The sequence below is a fragment of the Hydra vulgaris genome, chromosome 04 (genome assembly GCF_038396675.1).
Source record: "Hydra vulgaris chromosome 04, alternate assembly HydraT2T_AEP".
NCBI classification, from domain to species: Eukaryota; Metazoa; Cnidaria; class Hydrozoa; order Anthoathecata; family Hydridae; genus Hydra; species Hydra vulgaris.
Genome location: NC_088923.1, coordinates 34,268,687 through 34,295,283, shown reverse-complemented (window position 1 = coordinate 34,295,283; position 26,597 = coordinate 34,268,687). Strand labels below are relative to the sequence as shown.

The window sequence follows — 26,597 nt, the reverse complement described above, 5'->3', positions numbered from 1 at the left end:
AACGGTTTAACGAGAAACTTGTTGTGCATGCTAAAAAATGATAAATTTTTAATAAGATACAATTTAAACTTTAGGTGCACTAAAACAGTTTCAAGACTTGAAAAAGTATTTTGTATTTTAACAAATTTTCATACCGACTTTGATTCAGGATTCTCGATTACACGTTTTTAGAACGATTTTCTTTGGTTTTATGAGAATATGTCAGGTACTGTGAGGCAACTGTTTATTGAAAAAAAATTTTGTTTTGTTTTTAAAAACAAAAGTGTTGGAAGCGACTATGACTTTCAAGTCAAGCTTAAACTTTGCGCCGAATTTCGGTTTAATAAAGTTTATTTTTAATGAAGCTTTAATTTAAATTAGAATTTTTTCCAATTTAATATTAAGTTATTGTAATGAATTACATCAAGAATGCTACATCTTTAAATCTCAAATTTCCGTCACTGTAGGTGAGTAAAAAATGCTTCATCGGCTAAACATTAACGCATGCGCAAATTTTCACATTTAGAGTAAAAACATTTTTGAGAAATATTTATATGGCTTAGAAATATAAGTAAAAAAAGATAAAAAAAAAGAGTGAAAAAAATATAACGTAAAAGCATCTTGTAACAAAATGATTGTATGCAATAGTTTAATAATCTATATAATATAATAATCTATATAATATCTATATATACATATACATATAAATAAGATAAAGTAAGTCGTATTACACACTTAAATGCGACAAACTGTTGCATCTAATTTTTTTAGCTTTCTCCTCACTTTTTTAAAGAAGCGTAACAAATATGGTTACTTTTAAATGGTTAATACCTTTTGTTTTAATATTAGATGACTAATTTTCTAAGGCATGTTTTTGAAGGTATTTTTGATTTAATATTAGAAGACTATTTTTCGATAGGTACATTTGATATTAATTAAAACCTATTTATTGTCTGTTAACTGTCTATCTGTAGTCAGTTATAAGGTTGGTCATATAATGGATCAAAAAAATTAAAATATTCAGAAATTGACCTAGTTGGTCAGTTACTCAGTAAATCTTTTTTTTATCTTATTTCATAGTAACATGCATGTTTCTTGTTTTTATAGCAAACTACACTAAGTTTTGTGTTCTTAACATGATCTATTATATTTATCGAAAAGTTGACCAGGTGGTCAATTATTAAAGTAATGGTGTGTCAACTTCAAAATCAATTATTTTTTGCATTAATTCAGATTTACAATTTTAAAAGTCAATTTTAAAACGAATAAAAGGATTCGATAAAGATCGAAATGTTAGGTCTGCTAGTACAACAGTCCTTAGAGCAGGTAAACAAAAAATTAAAAAATTTAATAAAAATCTCGAAAATAACTTTCATTTTATGAAAACCTATTAAAAAAAAATTTATGAAAAAGTTCTAAAAATGCACCATATTTTAACAATAAAACAACTTTAAAATAATATGTTTTTTTTATGTAATAATGCCGAAAGTTATACTTTCATGCCATTCTTTCTCAGTTGTGGCTGATGGCTTTGGAATAGTCACAATGTCACAATAGTGGCATTACTTTCTATCGATGGCCAGATAAAAAAGATATGCTTGTATATATAAGAGTAAAAATGTAAAAAAAAATCCTCTATGCAAACTTGTGTCCTTGATGTCGGTCAAACCTTAAACCAAAATTGAAGTGATGCAACACAAACACAAAACTTCATTTTTCATTTCATTTAAATTAAATGCTGTATTTGAGTTGCATCAATTGTCTTTTCAATATTTTATTCACTAAAATAAGAATAAATAAAAAACTATTACTGCTTTTTACTACTGAAGCAGTGGATTTAAGTTTATAAGATTTAAAAGGGGATGATAGCTGAGGCTAGAAAAAAATTTATAAACCTTTATATATTATAAATTTATGCTTAAGTTTACTATTTATTAAATACTGGAATATTTTTATATATTTTTTAACACTACCTTACTTCCAACAAGATTGCAAGCAACCACTATTAAGCTATGAGTTTTTAAACTTTAAAACAGAGAATAAGTTTAATAAGCGTAACTTTAAAATAGAGAGTGAGTTAGAATACTCGGAAATGGTTAACTGAACACTTAAAGTTGTATGCTGTATAAAAAAGGAAAACATGAAGATGGGTAAGAATTTTAAGGTTTATTGATGTTCAAGGCAAAAAACTAAATTATTAAAAGTTTTTATAGCATGAAGGGACAGATGCAGTAACAGGATGCAACTTGTTGAATAAAAAGCCAAGTAAGAATGAGTTTTGATTTATTGTAATAGAGATGAGCATTTATTTGAGCCTTGACCATGATAGTATTTGCATAAAAACGAAAGAAATTCAACCTTAAAACAATGGCAGAGTGGCTCAAGCTAGGCAGATCCCAGTATGCACGTAACGTTTTATTTACGTCTCAATCACATGTATTTTAGGTGACTTTGTCCAGGTTACTATTTTACGTGAAAGTGACGTGAAAGTTACGTGCAACAATATCGCGTCTTTTGGAAATTTTTTTTATTCTCAATAAAAACCTGTGAAAAAAATTGTGAAATATTATTTTTTATTATATTAATTGTATTTTTATACCATAGTTTTTGTGTTCATTATATTAGTTATAAATAATTTGTGTTCATTATATTAGTTATAAATATTTTACTTTTATGATAATGTAATTAATTTTTATTGTAGTTTTATCATAATTAAAAAAAAGATTGGTCAATACAATATCTTATAACGCGATGCATTTTAAAAAAGAACTGCAAAATTCAATATATTTTAAGTTGTTATATCTAATATCCAAATTATATCAAATTAAGTTAAATATATTAGTACCGAGCGTCCCTATTTGCCACAGAAATAAGATTAAACTCAATTACAAGGTATACTTTTTTTCTACTTTATGTTATAATATTTTATACTGGCGAATTTGTCCATTTTGCTTACTTAATTTAGTTCAAAATAAGTTATGTTATAACAAATTTATTTTCAAATTAAGTAAGCTACATAGACAAATTATAAGTTCTAGCAGAATTTATTTTTGATTCTTAAGCAATAATAATGTCTGTAGAACTTCTGCATACATTAATGCTCAAGAGTCGTTTAGATAAAAACCAAAAATCGATTTTGTTACTTTATTTGGTTTTAATCAACAAGGTTAAAGAATTTATCCAAGATAATATGAATAAATAAATGTGTAATGTTATTTATCATTGATATATGTGTATATTTTTATTAAATACCTTATCTTTTTGATATATATGACATCTTGTGATTTTCTTATAAAAAAGGTTTGTTACTTATTTATTTCATTTTTTTATATCATTTAAATATTATATGAATAATATATATATATTTGCTTTATATTTATGAAATTATTATTACATATATTATATGACTTCTATTACTGTTGTTATTATGTGCAATATAAAACAGGTTATTAACGCAGATTTGTTCAATGTTTTCCGCACAAAAAGATGATTATGATGCTGTTGTATTTGAAACTGCATTATACTTATCTTTCAATGTTGATGACCTTCCAATATGTAAAGCAAGTTCCTCTCAAGTATGGCTAATTGTAATATCTGTTTGTTTGTTCATATTCTACATAGCATTGTTTTTTTTAAATTGTTTCATGATTTAGATCAAAGAAATAGCACAACCAGAAAATCTTGTAACCAAAATAAGTGGTGACTCACCATGTAAGATTTGTGTAAAAAATTTATGATTTAAGATAATTATTTAATAATCATATTATTATTTAAGTTTTTATTTGCAATCGCAAAGTATTATATATGTGACATTTTATTTTTGTCAAAAATGAAGTCTCTATGCATTTTTGACAAAAATAAAATGTCACATATATAATACTTTATATTAATATATTATATTATCTTATATCTAAGTTTCATTAATTTAGGTTTAATAAATATAGTACAAAGCTTAGTTCAAATTTCGTGTAACGTTATAGCAGATATAGATTCTCATATCATAAAACACGCAAAAGATCAAACCCTAGTACAAGGTATACTTTTTTTTCTACCCAATTATATATTATTTTAGACTGTCAAATTTGTCTATGTAATTAATTTAATAATGAGTAAGTTATTACAACTTATTTAATATTAAATTTATTAAGCTACATGACAAATGATAAGTTTTGCATAAAATATTATTGACTAGGAAGACCCAATGGTATTCTTATGTTATTCCATAGGAATATCATTCTGTAGTAAAACCCAATAACCTTTTAACTTTTAAAGTTTGAGAAAATTCATTTTTCCTCTCTTTGTCTTCTGTTGTAATTGCACCCTGTAGCAAGAATTTAAATTAGGTCATATTTTGTTGGAGAATGCAACTTGATTCTGAGTTGAATTTTCAACACTCGGTATTTATTGTTGACTTAATTTGACAATACCTTCTTATACATACTTTTAGTTTTAAACTTAATGTATTATATACAATTAGGGGGGTAGATAAGGCTCCTTTGCCGTGGTGAATGTTTCCACAGCAAAAGGAGCCTAAAGTTGAAAATCTCACCATGGGTAAGGAAAAACATGATATAACAAATCCCCACTATAATGTTGTGTAGTTATGTGGTAATTATTTCATTTTTATAAATTGTTTTAATTTATCTGTGTGCATTCTAAAATGATATTTAATGTTGCTCAAAACTTTGTAGATTACTCATTTAAAGCAACTTCGTGGGCTGTCACCTTTGCATCTAGTGAGATAAAGTATGAACAAGTTAATGCAGATGCAAATACAAGAAGATGAAAAACAAAGAAAACGAATTATTTATCAGATGTTGTCACATAAGGTGAGTACAGGTCTTTTTCTAATCATGCGCATCAGTTTTTAACTTTGTATATAGATATTAGATATAAATATATATAGATAAACAATATTTTTTAAAACTTGTATTTTTTATTTTGTACTTCTTTTTTTTAATTACCTGTCGACTTTTTTGTTATACCTTTTTTTATTAAATCCTTATTTATTTTTTAGAAATCAGAGTATAAAATTAGAAGGCAAATGACTTTTTTGATTTTTTTACATGTTATGTAGTATTGTTTTCTTAAAATTATTTAATGATTCAAATAAAAGAAAACAAATAGAAACACTAGAAAATCTTGTCGCCAAAATAGTAGGCGACTCACCAAGTAAAACTTATTTTAAAAGTTTGTGATTTAAAATAATTATTAAATAATCATATTATTATTTAAGATTTTATTCGTTTCTTTTTAGCTAAATCTGATTAATTAGATATAGTTTGATATGTGCACTTATAGGAGATAATATCGACTTATTCGTTAGATTATGCTTGAAGCGTGCTCTTTGTGGATTAAAGCGTGCTCTTCGCAAGTTGCAGATTATGACTTTGTACTTATTTTTTATTGGATATAAGCAGGATATTTTAACAAAAGTACAGCTTCAATACAAGTTCAAAATGTTTATGTCAAGAACTAATATATTGACGAATAAAACCATGTAATTTAATACGTAATAAATATTTTCTCGACAATGAATCTTTTTTAATTAACAAAAATCCAAACACTTCGTAATTATAAAGCATAATTTTTACTTAATTATTACGTTGCCAAAATTAACGGAAAAAGCTCGTCATTTCAGTTAATGGGGACCAAAAAATCACATAAATATTACGTGCCAAGAGTAACGTAAAAAAAAAACGTCCATAAATGAAGTGAATTGGTCATTTCATGGGGACCAAAAAGTCACGTGCCAAAATAACGTGAAATTCAGGTTTATGTCACGTTGCTGTGCCTACTGGGATAAAGCTGGTTTAATTTCATATACAATGTGCTTTTTTTTAGACTTTGTCTGAGAGTAAAAGGGTTGTTATTCATCAATATACGAATGCTAACATTATTGCATTATTTTTTTGCTATAAATAAATGAGCCTAATTTTGTGACAACAAGTACAAAACTTAAATCCATAAGCCACTGCAAGCCTTAGGCTTTTACATCATATAAAAAATAGGCTGCTTGTTCTGACTAATCAAAAAGTGAAGATTTTTTTCCAAAACCCGAGTATAAAGTTGAGTCGTCAATAGAGAGAGAGCCACTTTAGATGTAAGAACTTTGTGGTACCCTGAAAGTTACTTAAAATAAAGAAGAGTGTAGGCCTTCAAGAATAACTTTAATACTGCAGTTAGAACGAAATAATATAATAATGTCGAAACCATTACATAAAGAAACTAATAACAGAGTGAAGACTAATCGTAAGATAGATGGAGAGGTCAATGTGTTTTCTAAACTTTTTTAAAATTGGAACCAGTTATTTAGCACTTTTTAAAAAACTTAGCTAAAGTTGCAGAGAGTCTAGAAAAAACTTTTTAAGGCTATGATGAAAATCTTGTCCAGAGTACATACTGTAGAAGTGTTTAATTGAGATTTAACTTAAGCATTGGAAGCCAAAGTAATTTGGATGTTTACCAATGAAATAATTTGTTTAACTGGCAGGTCACGGCCAATAGATTCAAGAGTCAAATTAGACTAAGATTTTTTTGCAAATAACTCTGCTTTTTTTTAGCGAGAAGTAAAAAGGTCAGACCGATGAATTAAAGTTTAATTGTTAGACTTACTTTAGTTAATGACACTGTTGAAAACCAATCAAAATTTTATAGAACCTAACATCTGAGAATAACAGAGCTTAATATTAGACAGAACATTTTTACATTGGTTTCTTGAAATAATAAAAAGACATTTGTTTTTAAGAGAAATTTTCTTGTAAAATAGATGAAAAAAAAGCCTTTTTGAAAATTTTTAATTTATAGTCACCCTAATGCATTTATACTATGATAAGAAAAATGACACTGTTTTAGCAATACCTTTATTGCTTAAAACCATTGGAGAAGAAAAATTTGATGGTCTTGCGATAGCAATGGTTTTCTGTTTTAAATATATTTATATATAATATATTTATTTAGACTATATATTTCTGCTTTTAAAATTTAATTCAGTTTTCTTCCACAGCAAGATAAGTGAATATAGAATGAGTAACAAACTAATCCACTTTTTCTAACAGAAGTTGAGCAAATTTTTATTTTATTTAAGATGTTGTCATCAAAATTGTTGCCACTCATAAGCATGTTACTTTCAATTTTCTTTTAATGTGAAAAGTACTGCAACGTACATAGAGAAAATAGTAAGCGATATTTGACAGAGGCCAGGTTTAATAAAATATTGCCGGGATAAAGAAGGACAAAGAAGATTATAAAATAACACTTAATCAGCAAACATGTTCTGACATTTTAACTTTTCACAGCATTTTCAAGCATGATGCACTATTTTATTTTTAAAAAAAGTTCTTAAATCTACTCGACAATATTGAGATAATTACAAGGAATTGTTGGAGCTAACGGTATTATTTCTTGGTTGTGGTCCCTCTCGTGGGGCTCATAGGATCGCTCCCGAAGCCATAGTCAGGGCTCAGTGAATAGCCAAAATTTTATATTTAATGAAAATATGGATGTTCAAGAGACAGTTCAAATTAACTGTAAAAGACAAAAATCACTTCGAGAAATTTGCTTATTTGCTAGTTTGGTAAAACAAAGAGTTTAATCAGGCTTTAAAATTTGTGAAAAGCCTACGAGTTCATAATAATAAGGCTAAAGGAGGAGTATAACAAGTCCAGGATTTTAACTGTTCAATTACCAAAAATAAAAAACAAGAGCAGTTCATGCTGCAGTTATTCTCTAAACAAAGGTCAAAGTTTTGTTAGCCACAAAAACCTCCGTTGATTGAAGGATTCAAGTCATCAAAAATCAATAAATTGTGGACCAATTATTTTTATATTATTGTTTTAATAACGCAGCAAGTACTCCTGTGCTCAAAAAATTTGGCTAAGTAGCTAAACTGTAAATGAGACCTGAAACTCCAATTAGTAATAAAAAAAAAAATTTCACACATTTTTTCACTATAGCGAACGCAAATACGTTAGCATAGACGAAAAGTCTATTACTTTATTCTATAAACTTTTCACGACTTGTTCTTACACATAAGGTAACAAATGAAAATGTTATGATAATGAAATTTAAAAGAGATTTTTTTGCACCATTTTTATATGTACGTCAATACGTGTATATTTTTTATTCAAAGTTCATATTACATTTTGTAAATATATATATATATATATATATATATATATATATATATATACATATATATATATATATATATATATATATATATATATATATATATATATGTAAAAATAATTATGATTCAAATAATCATCATTATCATCATCATGATAATTTTTTTTGGAAAATAATACACAAAATAAACATTAAATTTTTATAAATATAAAAGGATATTGTATGCCAACATCTACATAAATAGCAAAAAAATGTATTTATATCCATATTATATACGCATAAAGCCCATCTGGGAAGCTTTTATTCCAACTGGAATAAAAGTTTGAAAGCTTTTATTCCTACTATTTTTTTCATTTTTATTTTTTTTTAATTTTATTTTTTTATTATTCATTTATTTTGTCGTTGATAAATATTACAAAAAAGAAATCACAATAAAAGAAAAATCCTGGCCGGAGCATGAAGAAGACAGGTTGTCTTATCACCGAGCCCCGTCACACAAAAATTTACATGCACAATAAATGATAAAAGACAAAAAGACAGTATAAATACAAAAACAAAAACAAATCAAATACTTCAGCAATAAAATAATTTGTTGCTAACAATCTTCCAGCAGAATAATTTTAAAAATAAAAAGTAAAAACCACAGAAAATCATGAAAGTTATAAAAACACAAAAAAAAATGCGTTGTTTAATTAAAAAAAAAAAAAAAAGCAATATATGTAAACATTAGTATTTGGGCTGATTATTTAATATCATCAAAAATTTGAACGAAAAAGACAATTTTATTTTCGTTATCTTTTATACTAATGGTTAGAAACCATTTTAATAAAAGCTAAAGAAAGTGATAAAGATTTAATTTATTTTCAAACGATTCAGTCCAAACCTTTAAATTGTTTTCAAAAAAGGTATTTGAAATCTAATATATCGAATTCCATGTTCAGTAAATACCGTTTTGAATCATCCTTAAAACTTTGCAAAGTGCAGTTTAAAACGAAGTTTTGATTTTTACTAAAGATTGGAAGAAATTTTTTCCAAACTAAAGGTCCCCGTTATTGAATTTGGTACGAACCTAATTTAAAAAGGTTTATGGAAACCACAAAGTTATTCTCTGAAAATTTGGTTGGATATTTATGGGAGATTTCATTAAAGTAGGCTTGAAATGTTACTGGAGAAAACCCAAGTTTTGCTTTAAACATAAATAACATTACTTGATGAATATTAAGCTTATAAATATTTAAAGCTCCAAGCTGACGTAAGAGAGGTTCGCATTGTGTTTTTCTATTTGCCCCAAATACTATCCTGCAAGCATGTTTTTGTTTACTATAAATTTTTTTGAGTTTAGTGTGATTAGTGCTACTCCAGGAAATGTTACAGTATGAAAGATAACTGTGTATAAACGAAAAATATAAATTTTTTAAAGACTCGTTAATAAGAAAAGGTTTTGTTCGGTATAACATGGCAATACTTTTTGAGATCTTACCTTCAATATATTTAATATGAAATTTCCTTCAATTTTAAGTCAGGCCTCATTCTACTCCACATTTATCACCCTTTTGTGAAGTTGCTTTATTAAACTTTAATTGTTTTTTCCATCTTTTTTACAAGAAAATCTCTCTTAAGAACAAATGTCTTTTTATTATTCCAAGAAACCAATGTAAAAATGCCTTGTCTGAAAAATGGCTCAGTTATTATTAGTTTACTAAATCTTGTATTACATCTCAAATGTTAGGTTCTAGAGAACTTTGGTTGGTCTTCAACAGTGTCATTAGCAAAAGTAAGTCTAACAATTAAACTTTAATTCATCGGTCTGATCTTTTTGCTTCTCGCTAAAAAAAAGCAGAGTTATTTTCAAAAAAATCTTACTCTAATTTGGCTCTTGAGTCTATTGAGTAATATTTCAATAGACTCATATTTCAATAGAAGAGTATTGATACTAATGGTTTTGCAACATGCCTTGAAAGTTTTAGTCTTGACCTTCCTTTTTTTTTATTGAATTCGGAACATTTTTTTGAATATGATTTCATAATTTTATTCATTGAGTTAAAAACTTATGGTAATTGCATGCAACCAAGGAAATTCCGATCCCATAAGAGTATCAATCATAAGTTGACCAGATGATAGGCGATGATTTAAATACGATTTGTTTGACCATCAAAATATTATGTTGTTTTAAACGGCAATTAAAATTGTTTGTTTATGTGACACAATGATCGCAAAAAGTGACCAACGGAGCCGTCAAGTTACGCAGACCTGGAAGAGGTGAAAATAAAAACAGATTTTAGATGGTGTCATTGATTAAAAAGTAAAAATAATAGGAAAATATAAAATGAGTAGTAAGACTTTTGTGAAGGTGAGGAACGAAGTAAGATGCTCGAGGGGTAGGGGAGAAACAAATTACACTCTCGTCACTCTGTGTGTGGATCATATGTAACAAAGACCAAATATTTGATATACTAATTTTAGAGACCGTTGATGTCTACAAGTGTAATGGTGTAGTGCATTAGCATGTACCGTTCGGTCGTCTCGTATGATCTCGTTATGTTTTCGTTCACTTTCAAATCGGGTGAATAGAAAGCTAAACACACTCACTCCTTGCGCTTATGGGCTAGCACATCAGAGCCAGACGTAAGACCTACAGAATGGGTTTCAATTGATCGAATGCACACATTAGTCACCGTAGGCCACAAGCCATCGCACTTAGTCAAAGAGCTACTGCCCCGTGTTGGGGTGGAATGATGTGCTATGGAGTGAGATTTTAGATCCGAGCACATAGTCAGCGAGCGCTGATCCGACGTGCATAGTGGAGCTTCCGAATGAACATGTGCGTGAGTGTTAGCGTAATCATTAGGTCATTGATCGCCGTAACCACATCCAGCGGGATAGCCTAATGTCCGTTTTGTCGTTGTGGTGTACATTGGAAAAAGTCGGGTTTCACCAGCCACAAAGAATAAATTTGCTTGTTTATGCGATACAAAGATTGCAAAAAGTGACCAATGGAGCCGTCCAGTTACGTAGACCTGGGAGATGTGAATATAAAAGAGTTTTTGTATAAAACATGGTGGCTTATATTCAACTATTCAAAATTACCGTATGAATAAAAATGCATTGGAAGTTGCAAATTTGTTGTGAAGGCTCAAACTATTCTTTTTATAAAGTTGTTGTCATCTTAACTAAAGTTTTTTGTCCTTGATCTTTGCATTATCCTTGGTCGTGGTCATATATCAAGATAAGAGTATCGATACTATTGGCCTTGCAACATGTTGCCTTGAAAATTTTAGTCTTGACCTTCCCTCTTTTTTATTGAATTCAGAACATTTTTTTGAATATGATTTCATAATTTTATTCATTGAGTTAGAAACTTATGGTAATTGCCAAAGAAATTCCGATCCCACATGAGTATCAATCATGAGTTGACCAGATGATAGGCGATGATTTAAAAACGATTTATTTGACCATCAAAATATTATGTTATTTTAAATTTGTAGAAATAGAATAGACATTTAGTTATTATTAGTTTATTAGTTTAAAAAGAAATACTCATATTCATGTGAGTCTTTAAAAAAATAATCTTAAAGTATACTATTATTACAAAGAAAGTAGTATTCTTAATTGGGATCAGATTTAATTTGAATTAACAATAAGTATAATTCAAGATAACATTTAACTTGCGTTAAGAAAGTTTTTCATTGTTTTTTAGTCATTATTTAATAATATTCTTAGCAAGCATTGTTTTTAATGTATTTTGTATAAACTTATAGCAATTTTATTTATAAAATTCAACTTTAAACTAATAAGCAGAGTTGTTTATCATTAGCCTTGCCAATTATAATAATTATTATTATCTAAATATTACTACGCTATTGAATATTAGTGCGCATAGTTACGCCTAACGTTTGTATTTTTAATTAAGGTTCTGTAAGCTATAAAACACACTATTTCTTAGTTTTTAAGTAGTTTCTAGACTTTTTTATGCGCGGTTATATGTTCCATGCGGTCTTTCGAGTAAGGTCAGCAAGCAAATTAGAGCTGATATACTTTTATTTTCAAGAAAAATTGATGTTGTTCATTGTTTAAAATAAAAGTTTAAATAATCGTTTGTTCCTTGTTGGTTATTTTTATTTTTCTAATTTTTATAGCCTGTTTTCATTTTTTTAGAAGAAGTTAGAACTAAAATGACTGGTAAAATAGTTTTTTTAGTACAATGTTTCTTTTTTAGTAGTTTTGTCAATAGTCTTTTAAGAACATTTTAAGCAAGTATTGTTTTATTTTCTAGAGCAGTTAAGAGGAGTTGATGGCTTTTTTAGTAAGTTCGATTCAATTTCTTATTTATAGATTAAGATTATTTTTTATAGAAAGAATAATGAGAATAAAGTTTTATTTATGTATTTAATATGAAAAGTTAAATAAAACTGTTGTTTGTGGTCATGTCAGTTTATAATAATACGTTTGCGTTTATTTCAATCTATCTTATATTTCTCTATGTCTATATGTATATTTTATATTCTTAGGAAAAATAATAAGTAATAGAAAAATTAAAAAAATTTTTTCTGGAATTTGTCAAAAGAATGATGTGTCATGCTTCGTTTTAAGGTATCTAAATATGTATTTATTAGAAAGTTTTAATTTTGTTCCTAAATAGTTTCATTTTTTTTCATTAAAATATTATGAATTGCAGTCTGCATTCTTTGTTACATTAAAAATAATTGATGGTAATAAATTGTTTTATAGTTGTTAAAGGTTTGCATATATGTTTATATTATGCTCAAAGTTAAAAAGTTTTTGATAAAAATGTATGTGGGGATACATGTAATATAGTTGTTTTATAAATGGGTTTAAATACATGTTTTTATAATAGTATGAAATGTATCTTATCTAATGTGTACATGATTGTTAAATGAGGTGTTTTTATATGTTATATAACATTAAAAAAAAAATTGTGTTTTATAGTTAGTAAAACTATAAAACACAATATATTTGAGAAATAGATCTAGAGCAAGATTCGTCAACCTTACCAGTCAAGCGGTGTTGCTGCTTTAGTTCTTAGTGTTGCCTAGCCTTCATTATAACTATTCGGAAAATGCATAACATTATCGTTGATAATTTCTTGCGTAATGTTGTTTCCTTTGGCTTATCTTTATGTTAGTGTCTGTTTTTAAAAATGGTTAACAGTTACGGTTTAAGTAGACATTAGGTAGATAATGTTTAGTAGCTTGAAATGCTAGGTAATATAAAATCTTTTTAAAATTTTGTTAATTAATTAATTTATTGTAATCTTTTTTTAAATTGTACTTTTAAATTTTAAGCTTCGAGTTATAGATTTTAACATTGAAAACATAGATTACTAAAATTCTTAGATAAGGTCCACCGTTAGAAGATATTTATGGGTAGTTTCATGCTTTCACATGCTTTTAATAATTGGGATAAAATCCATGACAACATTTTGTTATAAATAAAATTTATCTATAGTATTGTTAAAACCTTTGCTCTTTGAAAAAAATGTTTCTGGCTTTTCAATAAATGTATAATAATTTTTCTTGCATAAAAGAATTGTGGTTTAGGATATAATTGTGTTATCATATGTTTGTTTTTCTATATTTAATATAGCATTAATCATTTTCATACGCTTTTATTTAAGTTTAATTGTTTATAATTTATAAAGATTTAGATTTTTAGAAAATTCATGTTTACAGAGTTCTTATTAATCATAATCGAGTTGTTGTACTAAGGAAATTGTATGGGTTTATTTATAAAATATGCTATATATATATTATAAAGAAAGTTTTGGTTTTCATATGTTTTCACTAATAAATAGTTCAATATATATGTATATATATCCTTGGAGTCGCGGCAGCGTCATATTTTGTGTGTTGAAGGAGAGGGGAGGGGGGGAAAGAATTTACAAACCCGGTTTTGCATTGTATATAACGCATTTATAAGTTTTAGTATGCGTTTTGTTCAATGTTTACTCCCAACACATGAACTATGACGCTGTCCGCGACTCAAAGGATACATATATATATATATATATATATATATATATATATATATATATATATATATATATATATATATATATATATATTTACATTTATATATATATGTATATATATATATATATATGTATAATTATATATATATATATATATATATATTTATATATATATATATATATATATATTAATATTTATATATATATATATATATATATATATATATATATATGTATATATGTATATATATGCAAATATATATGTATATATATATATGTATATATATATATATATTTATATATATATATATATATATATATATATATATATATATATATATATATTTATATATAAATATATGTATATATGTATATATATGCAAATATATATGTATATATATATATATATATATCTATATATATATACATATATATATATCTATATATATATACATATATATATATATATATATATATATATATATATATATATATATATATATATATATATATATATATATATATATAAAGATATATGTGCATATATATTTATATATTATAAGAAACACTTTACTATTTCTAATAAAAAAGGATATTTGTTTGTTTCTAATTTTTTTTTAATAGAAACAAAATAAATTTTAACTTTTTTTTTTAAGTCTTTGATAATATTGTTGCAGGTTTTTCTTAACTTTAATTAAATAAACTTAAGAAAAAGTAATACAGGTGTATAACTTTTGATGATGGCAAATTAAATTTATTTTCCACTTATTTGGTTTCTTTATTTTATAATTTTGAGTAGGATTTTTTTAGTTATTTACTAAGTTTTTTTATTTTATTATTAACTTTAGATTAGTAAAAAAAAAAAAATTAGAGTTGCTTTGATAAATATGTTTAATGAAAATGATGACATTGAAATGGATGATCGGCTAGATAAAGTTATGTATTTACAAGATGATGTAATTGCCATAAGGCGTTTACTGGCCAATACTGTAATATTTAATGTCTGTTGTGTGGCCTTTTATAGCTATATATATATATATAAAACACGTCTGTTTATATTTTGTGTATTTTTATCCTACAAATATCTTAAGCTATTTGCTATTGCTTTGCGTAATTGTTGTGATGTTATAGTTGTAATGTTTTGTGTTGATAGACAGCTTGGCTTACCTTTCCGTGGTGTCTATCGTTAAAAATGATTACAGGTAGTTTCTCTAACTGCTTTTAATTATTCACTAAAAGCCACTATAGCATTTGATATTACTATAGTACAATAATTTTTATCTATTTTTTTTTTATCTTTAGTGTTATTAATAATTTTGCTCTTTGAATATGATTAAACGAGTTGGCTTTTCATTAAAGATAAAGATATTGGTTTCAAAAGTGAACACCATAGCCAAGGTGCTCACAAAATTAAACAGTTTTTTAAAATCTTTCTATTTTGTTCTTTTTTAACTTTTTTTTTTACTTTTTACTTATTTTTCTATAACTTCCTACCAGCATGGAATGACGTTGCTTTTTTAATGTTTAATCGTCGTCCCTATCGATAATAAATATTTTTAATTATTTTAATATGGTTTTTTTTACAACAGGATATGCTTTACTCCTCGGTCCTGGAGATGGCGGCGATTATAACTCATTTGGAAAAGTGCCTTCAACATTAATTTTTTTTAAGAAAAATATGTTTTATATAGATTTTTTTTAATGTTTTTGTTACATATTTAACTATTTATCATGTAAATAAATTTATTTTTATAAAAAGTGAACACAATTTTAAAAATTTAATTTTTACAACTGTTTTATATGGTTTTAACATCTCTTTTATAGCATTTTCAGCTCAATAAGCCGGGTGAATAAAAAAAAGCCATTGCTTTTATTCAACGCTTTTACACTAATTGCTTACTTTATGTGAAAATATTTATCGATTTTGCTCAAATTTGTATTAACGTAAAGCGTAACCATTACTTCAAAAATGTCAAGTAAAGCAATTGCTTTTTTTATCAACCTGACTGATACAAAAATTAATTAAAAGTTTTAAATAAAACTAATAATTTTAACGCAAAGTTAAGACAAATGCTTGGCAAAATATAGTCTAGTATACAAGGATTAGCCTTATCCGGAATTGCGGATACATTTTTCAACTTATAGTTTTTCCGGGTATCCAAAACAATTTCTTTTCATACAAGTTTACAATTATATATTAATTATTATATTAAGATACAAGTTAAGGTATAATTTTTATAAATATTTATTTTTTAAGCTTCACTTATCACTCTTAGCAAAATAAAGAAAAGTTTAAAAAAAACTAGACACTACTCAGCTAAAAGCAAAATTAGGAGGAAGGTAAGGGAAAATATATTCCGGATATTTTATCTAAACAATTTTTTGCAATTTTAAAATAAGACTTGGATGATATATGCATATAGTTCAAGTCATACTTTAACAAAACGATTATTAAACGATAGGTAGTTCAGCAATTTCCTATAACGCGTCATTTGTTAAAATCGTATCCTAAAAACTTGGAGCTTAGTGAAGTTCAAAAAAACTACAATAAAATACTTTGCGGAGCTAGAAGAGTGGTTGAAAATGCTTTTGGATGCGTTTTAATTCAATTCCGTGTCATTTGCAAACGTATGGAATGCGATATTAACTTTGCTACAAGAGTTGTTAATGCTTGCGCCACTTTTCCCAACATTTGTGAATATTATGACGATATTATTATAACAGAATGGCTTATGCATAATCATGATGACAGTGTGTTTCAACCCAATACAGTTTCTACTGCTGGGAACAATGGACCAGGAAAAATTGTTCGTGACTCAGTTGCTAAATACCTTTATAAAAGGGACAAAAATGTAGTAATGTTTTTTTATTATTTAAAGCTTTAATTGTAATATGGTTATGTATTTATTTGTTTTAAACTAAACTTACTTTACTTAAGTTTATCAAATAAATACATAAATAAATTTTAAATATGTATGAACACAAATTGAGAATAGTTTGAAACGACCGAGGATAGCTTAATAATGTATAATATAACACTGACGGACTACTATTCTGTGTCGTCAAAAGCGACAAAAGGAGATATGACCTATCCAAAATTGCCAAGCCTTATAAGAAACGGGATAACAAAATTCCAACCTCATCTATTGTATGGCGGGTATTTTGAGTTGGGTTGCTTTGTCGAAGCCTGAGCTAGACCCACAACGTTATTTGCATTTAGTTTTACCTCTTGCAAAATAAAAATGATTAAAAATTTTGAAATTATATAAAAAATGCGTATATCCAAAACTATTTGCCACTAAATTTTATTCAAGTTTTACTTACCGTTTGCTTTTCCTTTATATACCGTCAAGCCAATTTCATATGTGAACACTACAAGGAACATTATGTAGAACATTTTGTTCTGGGAACATTTTTCCCGGAATAATGCTCCGCCAAACATTGCTAGAAGGAAAATGGTATAAGGCTTGCTGTGACTTATCGATTTAAGTTCTAGACTTGTTGTCAGACAACAAAGGATATTTATTTATTGCAAAAAAATAATGCAATAATGTTGGCATTCCTATATTGATGAATAACAATCCTCTTACTATCAGACAAAGTCTAAAAACACATTGTATATGAAACTAAACCTGCTTTATCTACCTAGCTTGATCCACTCTGCCAATGTTTTAAGGTTGAATTTCTTTCGTTTTTATGCAAATACTATCATGGTCAAGGCTCAAATAAATGCTCATCTCTATTACAATAAATCAAAACTCATTCTTACTTGGCTTTTTATTCAACAAGTTGCATCCTGTTACTGCATCTGTCCCTTCATGCTATAAAAACTTTTAATAATTTAGTTTTTTGCCTTGAACATCAATAAACCTTAAAATTCTTACCCATCTTCATGTTTTCCTTTTTTATACAGCATACAACTTTAAGTGTTCAGTTAACCATTTCCGAGTATTTTAACTCACTCTCTATTTTAAAGTTACGCTTATTAAACTTATTCTCTGTTTTAAAGTTTAAAAACTCATAGCTTAATAGTGGTTGCTTGCAATCTTGTTGGAAGTAAGGTAGTGTTAAAAAATATATAAAACTATTCCAGTATTTAATAAATAGTAAACTTAAGCATAAATTTATAATATATAAAGGTTTATAAATTTTTTTCTAGCCTCAGCTATCATCCCCTTTTAAATCTTATAAACTTAAATCCACTGCTTCAGTAGTAAAAAGAAGTAATAGTTTTTTATTTATTCTTATTTTAGTGAATAAAATATTGAAAAGACAATTGATGCAACTCAAATACAGCATTTAATTTAAATGAAATGAAAAATGAAGTTCTGTGTTTGTGTTGCATCACTTCAATTTTGGTTTAAGGTTTGACCGACATCAAGGACACAAGTTTGCATAGAGGATTTTCTTTTACATTTTTACTCTTATATATAGAAGCATATCTTTTTTATCTGGCCATCGATAGAAAGTAATGCCACTATTGTAACATTGTGACTATTCCAAAGCCATCAGCCGCAACTGAGAAAGAATGGCATGAAAGTATAACTTTCGGCATTATTACATAAAAAAAACATATTATTTTAAAGTTGTATTATTGTTAAAAAGGTGCATTTTCAGACGATTTTGAAAATATTTTATTTTATAATATTCTCATAAAATGAATATTCGTTTTCAGATTTTGAATAAGTTTGCTTCTTTTGATTTCAAGAAATCAGAAGAACGCTGTAAATGTTTAACCGAACCTTGTATATGTTTAAGCAAACCATGTCTATGTTTAAGAAAATCAAAAAAAAACCTGTATAAGTTTAAGCATTTTCGGATAAACTCTAAAAACACTAGAAGTTTTTTTTTAAAGTCTCTTTATTTCTCGTCTTATTTTATTTTATCGAATACATTTACAGGTTTTAATACCTCTAAATGTTTTTTATAAAACAAAATAACGTCGGAACTAATAAGATTTTTCAGAAATGCCCTCTATTTCAATAATTTGGAATTAAATTTTAGAAAATTGTTGTTATTTAGCCAATCGTAAGGTTAAAGGTTGCTACATTAGCAGAGTAGTTTAAGATTAACTCTTCACTTTTGTCTAAGATCATCTGTATATTTTTTTTACCAACACTATTTGTCGAATATTATCTGGAAATTTAATGAGTTTTAACAACATATTTAGAAAGATGTAACTACATTTAGTAGTTTTTTTCCAGGTCCATTGAAATCCGGAAGAATTTCCTCCAAATGTAAATAAACCTGGAAAAATCTATACATGAAACTCTGCATAAAATAATACTTTTATATGTAATACTTTTTTCCAGAAGTAAACATATCTGAAAATAACGATATATGAAACTACAACTGGTTAATATAATGTATTATAATTTAATAGTTTTATAAAATTCTATAGTTATATTCAACCTAATTGAAAAGATGTAACTATCTGAAGAATATCCAGATAGTTGCACAGATGTTGTTATTAAGCATAACAACATCTATACAACTACATCTGGTGATTTTACAGATATTTAATAATTGTAAAGATGTAACTTCTCCAATAGTAATCGTTTATTTTTTACACAGATGTTATTAAATATCAATAAAAATTCAGATGTCGATAAACAGAATTTATTATACCTTAGTGTAGTTACAAATATTGTTTAATAGATGTAGTTGTACATCATTATATTTAAAGATTTTGTTGGGCAAATGTTATTAGAAAAAATAAAAACTGATGTTGTTACCCTGACCCAATCGTTATACATTACATTAATTTATACATTATATTATTTAAGGTCTGAATGTTGATCCCATTTTGGGATCGACATGATTTTGGAAGTTAACGTGGTTGATATGTATATATATATATATATATATATATATATATATATATATATATATATATATATATATATATATATATATATATATAAATATATATGTATATATATATATATTTATGTATATATATATATATATATATATATATTTATATATTCATATATATATATATATACATATATATATATATATATATATATATATATATATATATATATATATATATATATATATATATATATATATATATATATATATATATATATATATATATATATATATATATATATCTATTAGGGGTGTCCACTATGCAAAAAGTTTTAAAAACCACCTATATTGAATTTTTTCCCATTCTTGTGTTTGTGTACAGTGTAAAAAAAAGTTTTACTAAATTTTAATGACTATTCTAGAGCCCCGTCAAAGCCCCTAAAGATATGCCCCAATTTCCTGTTTAAGCCATTAGTGCCTGAGGTTTTTGTTACAATTTACGACTTATAGAGATGGCACGAATGGGTTAAAACAGTAGCACATTTTTGCATTGATTACAAATTTCATAAAGAAGCAAATTAATATTATAATATTGACACAATTTATTATGTAATATTGACTGTTATAATTATTTTGCTGTTTCCTTTTTTAGTTAAATAAATTAAAACTGAAATGTTGACAAGAAGTGGTAAAGTTGTAGAAACTGAACTCAAATCTTTGCCAACCAGTTCCAGTTGTTTGTCAGACACAACCGACCAGCCTTTACCGTCTTCATCATCATCAACAACAAGGCCTGTTACTCGTGCCTCTACTAAGTTTTGGTTAAATGGACACCCATTACCATCAATAACTGATTCCAAACTACCTGATTGCAGACAGGTTTTGAAATTTTTTCTTTTTTTACGACGCGATGAATAAAATGTCTGAAATCATGTAACAAATCAAGAAATTGGCTATATAGTAATCGACGCTGTTGTAAATTTCTGGAACATGGCACGCATCAAGACAAAGGCAAGACAAAATTCGGTGTTAGATCTTATGTGTCTCTGAAATGAGTGGAACTGCTTGTTGAAGAACAAAAATCGCAAAAGTGATGCTGGTGGAAAACGTGTTAACTTCTTGGCCAAGTTGGATAGTCTTTTTGATATTGGATCACTTAATGCCATACAGGAAATCATGAAATCATGGCTACTGACTGCCCAAAAGAAAGATGATGATGTTGCATTCAATTTAGATAAAAAAAAAAGACAAAAAGGCGGCCATGACGGGCATGAAAAAATCTAAGAGATTAAAGCAAAAATGACAGAAGTCAGATATAATCGGAAAGTCATACTTAGAGATAAAGAAAAAGAAAGAGTAGAAAAAAAAGGTAGACAGGATGATCAGGATGATGAGGACACGGATGTTAATGACGAAGAACAGAATATTAATGAAAATATTGCTGTTGCTGAAGTAGATGTCGGTTTAGGGTTGGACTTGAATTATGAACCTCCAATGAATTGACGATCAGAATTTGTTACTCTTCACCTCCCCAAAAGAATTATGCAATGCGAGGAAATCACTTCTGCAGCAGACAGGCTGAAATTATCTGATAATAAAATAACTATGGTTGTGTCTGCTGTAATTAAACCTGCTGGTGGAATTTGGACGATTTTGATATCTCCAGATCGACATCTCGTCAAAATAGAATGTTAAATTGACAGAGGATTGCTGAGAGTGTTATAGATAATGTGAGGCTCAACCCACCCCAGTTTGGTGCCCTTCACTGGGACGGAAAATTGCTAAAAGACATACTAGTCGTGCAACATAAACAGTTAGCTGTGCTTGTGTCGGGTGCTCCAGAATACAGTGAGGGAAAATTGCTTGGTGTTCCCGTTCTCGTTGATTCGAAAGGAGACACTCAAGCAAATGCAACATTGGATCTCCTAGAAGCTTGGGATCTAAGCAAAAATGTTATGGCGTTGGTATTTGATACCACTGTCAGTAACAGTGGCATCAACAATGGTGCTGAAAACTTCTCTGTCTTGCCTGTCGACATCACATTTTTGAAATCACTATCGGAGCAGTTTGGAAGAAATTATCTGGAAACATTTTTGGTCCAGAGAATATATTCTTTGCTAAATTTAAAACTGCTTGGCCAGCATTGGATAAACAGTTGCCAATCGAAACTTTAGCTGTTGAAGGCACCTGGTTGTAAAACCTCAAAGAACAAACGATACAGCATTTGACACATCTACTTGCTAAGGAAGATGCTATAACATTTCCAAGAGATGACTATCGTGAATGTGCAGAGAACACACTGATCATCTTTGGGCAAATACCACCGCAGGGTGTACACTTTCTTAAACCAGGAGCTATCCACCAAGCTTGGTGGATGGAATGTAACATTTATGCAAACAAAATGTTCATGTTTTCAAAAAAATTGCCTTATGATCAGAGGATGACGACCAAACTTTTTAGAATGAACAGATATCTTTCTCTTTTCCACACACCAGCTTGGACAAAAGCTAGCATTGGTGCTGATGCACCTTTGAATGACCTGCAATTCATCCACGACATGATGGACTACAAAGAAATAGACAAGGAAGTTGCTGATGTCATTCTTTCTAAAATAACCAATCAACGATGGTATTTGACAGAAGAGGTAGTTCCACTGTGAAAAAAGATATGGCAGCCAAACTCTTGGAAATTCCAGTACCCAAAAATTTTCGTCTTGGTAAGCTAGTATTTCGTCAAATCACTCGTCAAACAGGTTTGTCAAACCTTCTGGGACATCAATCTCACTCATTGTTCAGCATTCTTGGCATCAATACAGATTGAACAGTGGACAGAGCAACTTGGATAGAAAGAAGCTGAAAAGTTTGTTCGTACTGTAAAAGTTGTATATGATACCGCAGAAAGAGGAATTAAACTGATTTTAGAACTTGCCACCATCATAACCAGATTCACAATAATTATTTCTCTGTGTTTTAATTAAAAAAGATACTGTTTGAAACAGGAAATCGGGGCTTGTTCTTAGGGGCTCTGAGGGGGCTCTAGAATAGGTATTAAAAATTGATAAAAATAATTTTTACATTACACACAAACACTAGAATGAGAAAAAATTTAATTTGGGTGGTTTTGAAAATGTTTTGCATAGTGGACACCCCTAATATATATATACATATATATATATATATATATATATATATATATATATATATATATATATATATATATATATATATATATATATATATATATATATATATATATATATATGTATATCAACCACGTTAACTTCCAAATTCAAGATTGACATCCAGACCTTCACAGTCTGGTATATTCAAATTAACTGTTAACGAAGCTGTTAAACTTAAAAAAGGAATGATCAAAACACATTTTTAAAGCTAGTCACTGCACTATGATAGTATTATAGACGTATTAGTCACCAAGATTATCAAGTGTTGGGGTTAAAGAATAAACAAAGAGAAGTTAAGTTAAAAGCACTAGATCTACCAAACCGAAAGGCAGATATGTTTTTAAAGGCATAACAGCTACTTTCAATTAATACAATTTATTGCAGAATACTTAGTTGATTGTTGCAGACGCTTTGAATGTAATCACTGGAAATAGGAATATAATCGTCAGTCAGCTACTACGATATTTTACTAAAAAGAAACTAACCAAGATTTTTGTTATTAAAATTTTTTTCACTAGTCAACTACCTTACCGCATTTGGTCAGCTGTGCAGTTACCAAATGCAGTACTTTATCATTTCATTTTAATAGCTTCGTTAACAGTTGATCTGAATATACAAAAATGTAAAAGTGTCTGAATGTCGATCCCAACTTGAGATAACTATAAACAAATGATTGCTATTTTGCTCGATAATTTATACACAAAAACTTCTATTGTCATCGTCAGCAAAGGTGTTTTTAAGAGTGATTGGATCTTTTGATTAAAAACTTAGTCTTATAACTACTTGCTTCATGGCTGATTAATGGGAAATTATGCTAATTATGGTTGATGTTGTACTTATAATGCTTACTTAAATGCAATATTTTCAAATAAATGATTCAAAGTTTTATAATTATACAAACAAATTCTATTCCTTTACCTAATGTACAATTGCATACATACTGTCGCCGATTTCTTCCTGCACATGATGGGTGGCATTTACATTTGCCACAAGGGTTTGGTGTTAAATTGCAACTGAGAGAACAGTTTGGCTAAATATAAAAAGTATTGAAAATCTAAAGTCATTCATAAATACAAGTAGATTAGGTAACATGGTGAAAATGCAACATTAAGGTTAATTAAAACATTTAATGTACCAGTTTAGAAGAAATGTATATGAATCCGTCAGCTTGAATAGTGTTGGGTGAATCATTGTTGAAAAATCTACATATGGATGTATTTTTATCCACAATATTTACTTCTATTGATTTGCATTCTTTTTTATTATTATAGCAAGCTGTTACGCAATCTTTATGTTCGAAGTGTGTTTCGACCACATTTGTTGTGTCATTTACTTTTTTACCTCTGTAAATGGTGTAAGAATAGCGCGTAACCGATTTCTGCGCTGAGTAAAGGTACTGTGTTGTGATGCTTTTCAAAAAGCCAATCAAAAGGAAACAGTATATGAAATTTTTGCTGTTTGACATTTTTTTAAATTATTATCTGTAATAATTTCATGAAATTAAATAGACAAATATAAAAAAATTTAATAAATAGTATAAGTATAACAACATAGACAAGTCTACATAATTATTTCTTTGTCTTTAAGTAACTGTAACTATAATACTTTGAACAAATAATTGTAATTTGACGATCTCAAATCCAAAAATGAGATCTGTTTTTTATCCTTTTTGTAGTTTTTATTCTGTAAAATGTAACTTTTATTCCGAGACATGTAGCATAACATAGAAAACAATTCAAATAAAGAGAATCTTCGTTTTGTCTTTAAACTTTTTTCTTAGCATAACAGGATAAACAGATATAGAGTAAAGAAAAAATCTAAAGTAAAAAAAGTATATATACAAGCTATTGCTGAATAGTTATAAAATTTAGGTACGGAATGTGCAGTTTTATTTATGTCTAACAACACTCAGATTTTATGAAAACAATATGACTAAGTTGCATTTTTAATTTTTCCTCCAGGATTCTTAAATATTGAAACATGCTTCTTACAGATTTTTTGTAATAATTAGAGTTCCTGCTATCAAGAAAGTTTTTTACAACTGCAAATTTTTTGAAAATATGTAAAAATTGACAACGCCGATTGTGTTACTCCTAAGTTTTGCTCTCGTACTTTCAGTTCAGTTTGCATTTGACAATCTTTTTTAATTTTATAACTTAATTAATCTCTGTTATTAAAGTAACAAAAGAAGCATGGGTATTTTATATTACTAACTTGTTTTATTGCAAAACGTTTACAATCTTTATATATATATATATATATATATATATATATATATATATATATATATATATATATATATATATATATATATATATATATCAAGATAAATGAAAGATTTTCATTGAAAGCGATATGCTGTAACACATTTTTTCAAATTTCAGCGTCGCGTTTAAAGCACACACAGGCAGATTTTTTAAGACTAACAAATAAATAACTTTCTTTTAATAGGATAAACTCCCCAACAACTATTTAAACAAGAACAAAATAAATGTCTCTACATCAAAAAAACTATATAAACTCTTTAGTACTTCTGTTTGCTCTGTATGTAGAACGGGCAAGTGCAGAAGTGCTAAAGAGTTAGTACTTCTGTTTTTTCTAAATATAGAAGAAAAAAAGTACTAAAATTTCTAAACAGTACAAAATTTGGTTTTTAGAGAAGTCAAACTTTTGTATAGTTTTGTTAGTTTTTATTTTGAAGAAAAGATGGCGAGATATTGCAGATTCTACACAGATCCCATTATAACTCACCTAAATGTCTTAAGTTAAATAGTACTAGTCAGTTAATAACTTACAAAAGTAACCATTATAAGAAAAGTTATCAAGTTTATCAAATATCTTTGTGAACGCTGGTCACTTTAAGGTGCGGGTCAAACTGCCAATGTTATTATCACTTTGAACAATAACGTAGTAACGATGCTAGAGTAGCAACGTTAGTATTCGTAATAACGATCTTACAATTGCAACAAAACCATACTACAGTATCACCGTAATGAAGAAAAAGATATATGTAATCTAAAATCACGTTTTCAAACAAAGTTTTCAAGTAAGCTGAAACAGTCATCTGTAATTATCTTTTAAAAAACTAAATGAAATGAACATTTATAAATAATGAAGAAAAAGATATATAATCTAAAATAACGTTTTTAAACAAAGCTTTTAAGTAAGCCGAAACAGTCGTTTGCAACAGGTATTTTAAAACATTTAAAATATATGTATATATATAACGTAACCTGAGATCATCAAAAGTTGTCCCTTTATTATCTAAAGAAATATCAGTAATTAAAAATCTATAATATCTAACTAAAATGTAAATTAAATTCAATTCTTCAAAATATATAATGCGTAAGGAATGGTATAAACACTCACATGACAATTTTTATTGTTATAAAACGCAAAGATCTTTTTCAGAGGTTGCAAAGTTAATAATTCTTTTAAAACACGTCGCCCTTGTCATTTCAATTTATACATTTCCTTAAAGAAGTGAAGAAACAAAAT

General features: G+C 27.4%; 1 protein-coding gene across 1 annotated transcript in view; it reads right to left on the bottom strand.

The window, feature by feature from the left end:
* Positions 1–24,600, bottom strand: part of LOC136079778 (uncharacterized) — a 129,361-nt gene extending 104,761 nt beyond the window's left edge. The window contains exons 1-2 of the mRNA XM_065796154.1: positions 24,235–24,600; positions 24,018–24,129 (exon numbers count right to left, since the gene is read on the bottom strand). Of these exons, the coding sequence (XP_065652226.1) occupies positions 24,018–24,129; positions 24,235–24,564 (442 nt within the window). The 5' untranslated portion in view covers positions 24,565–24,600. The remainder of the gene's footprint in view (positions 1–24,017; positions 24,130–24,234) is intronic.
* Positions 24,601–26,597: the final 1,997 nt, after the last annotated feature.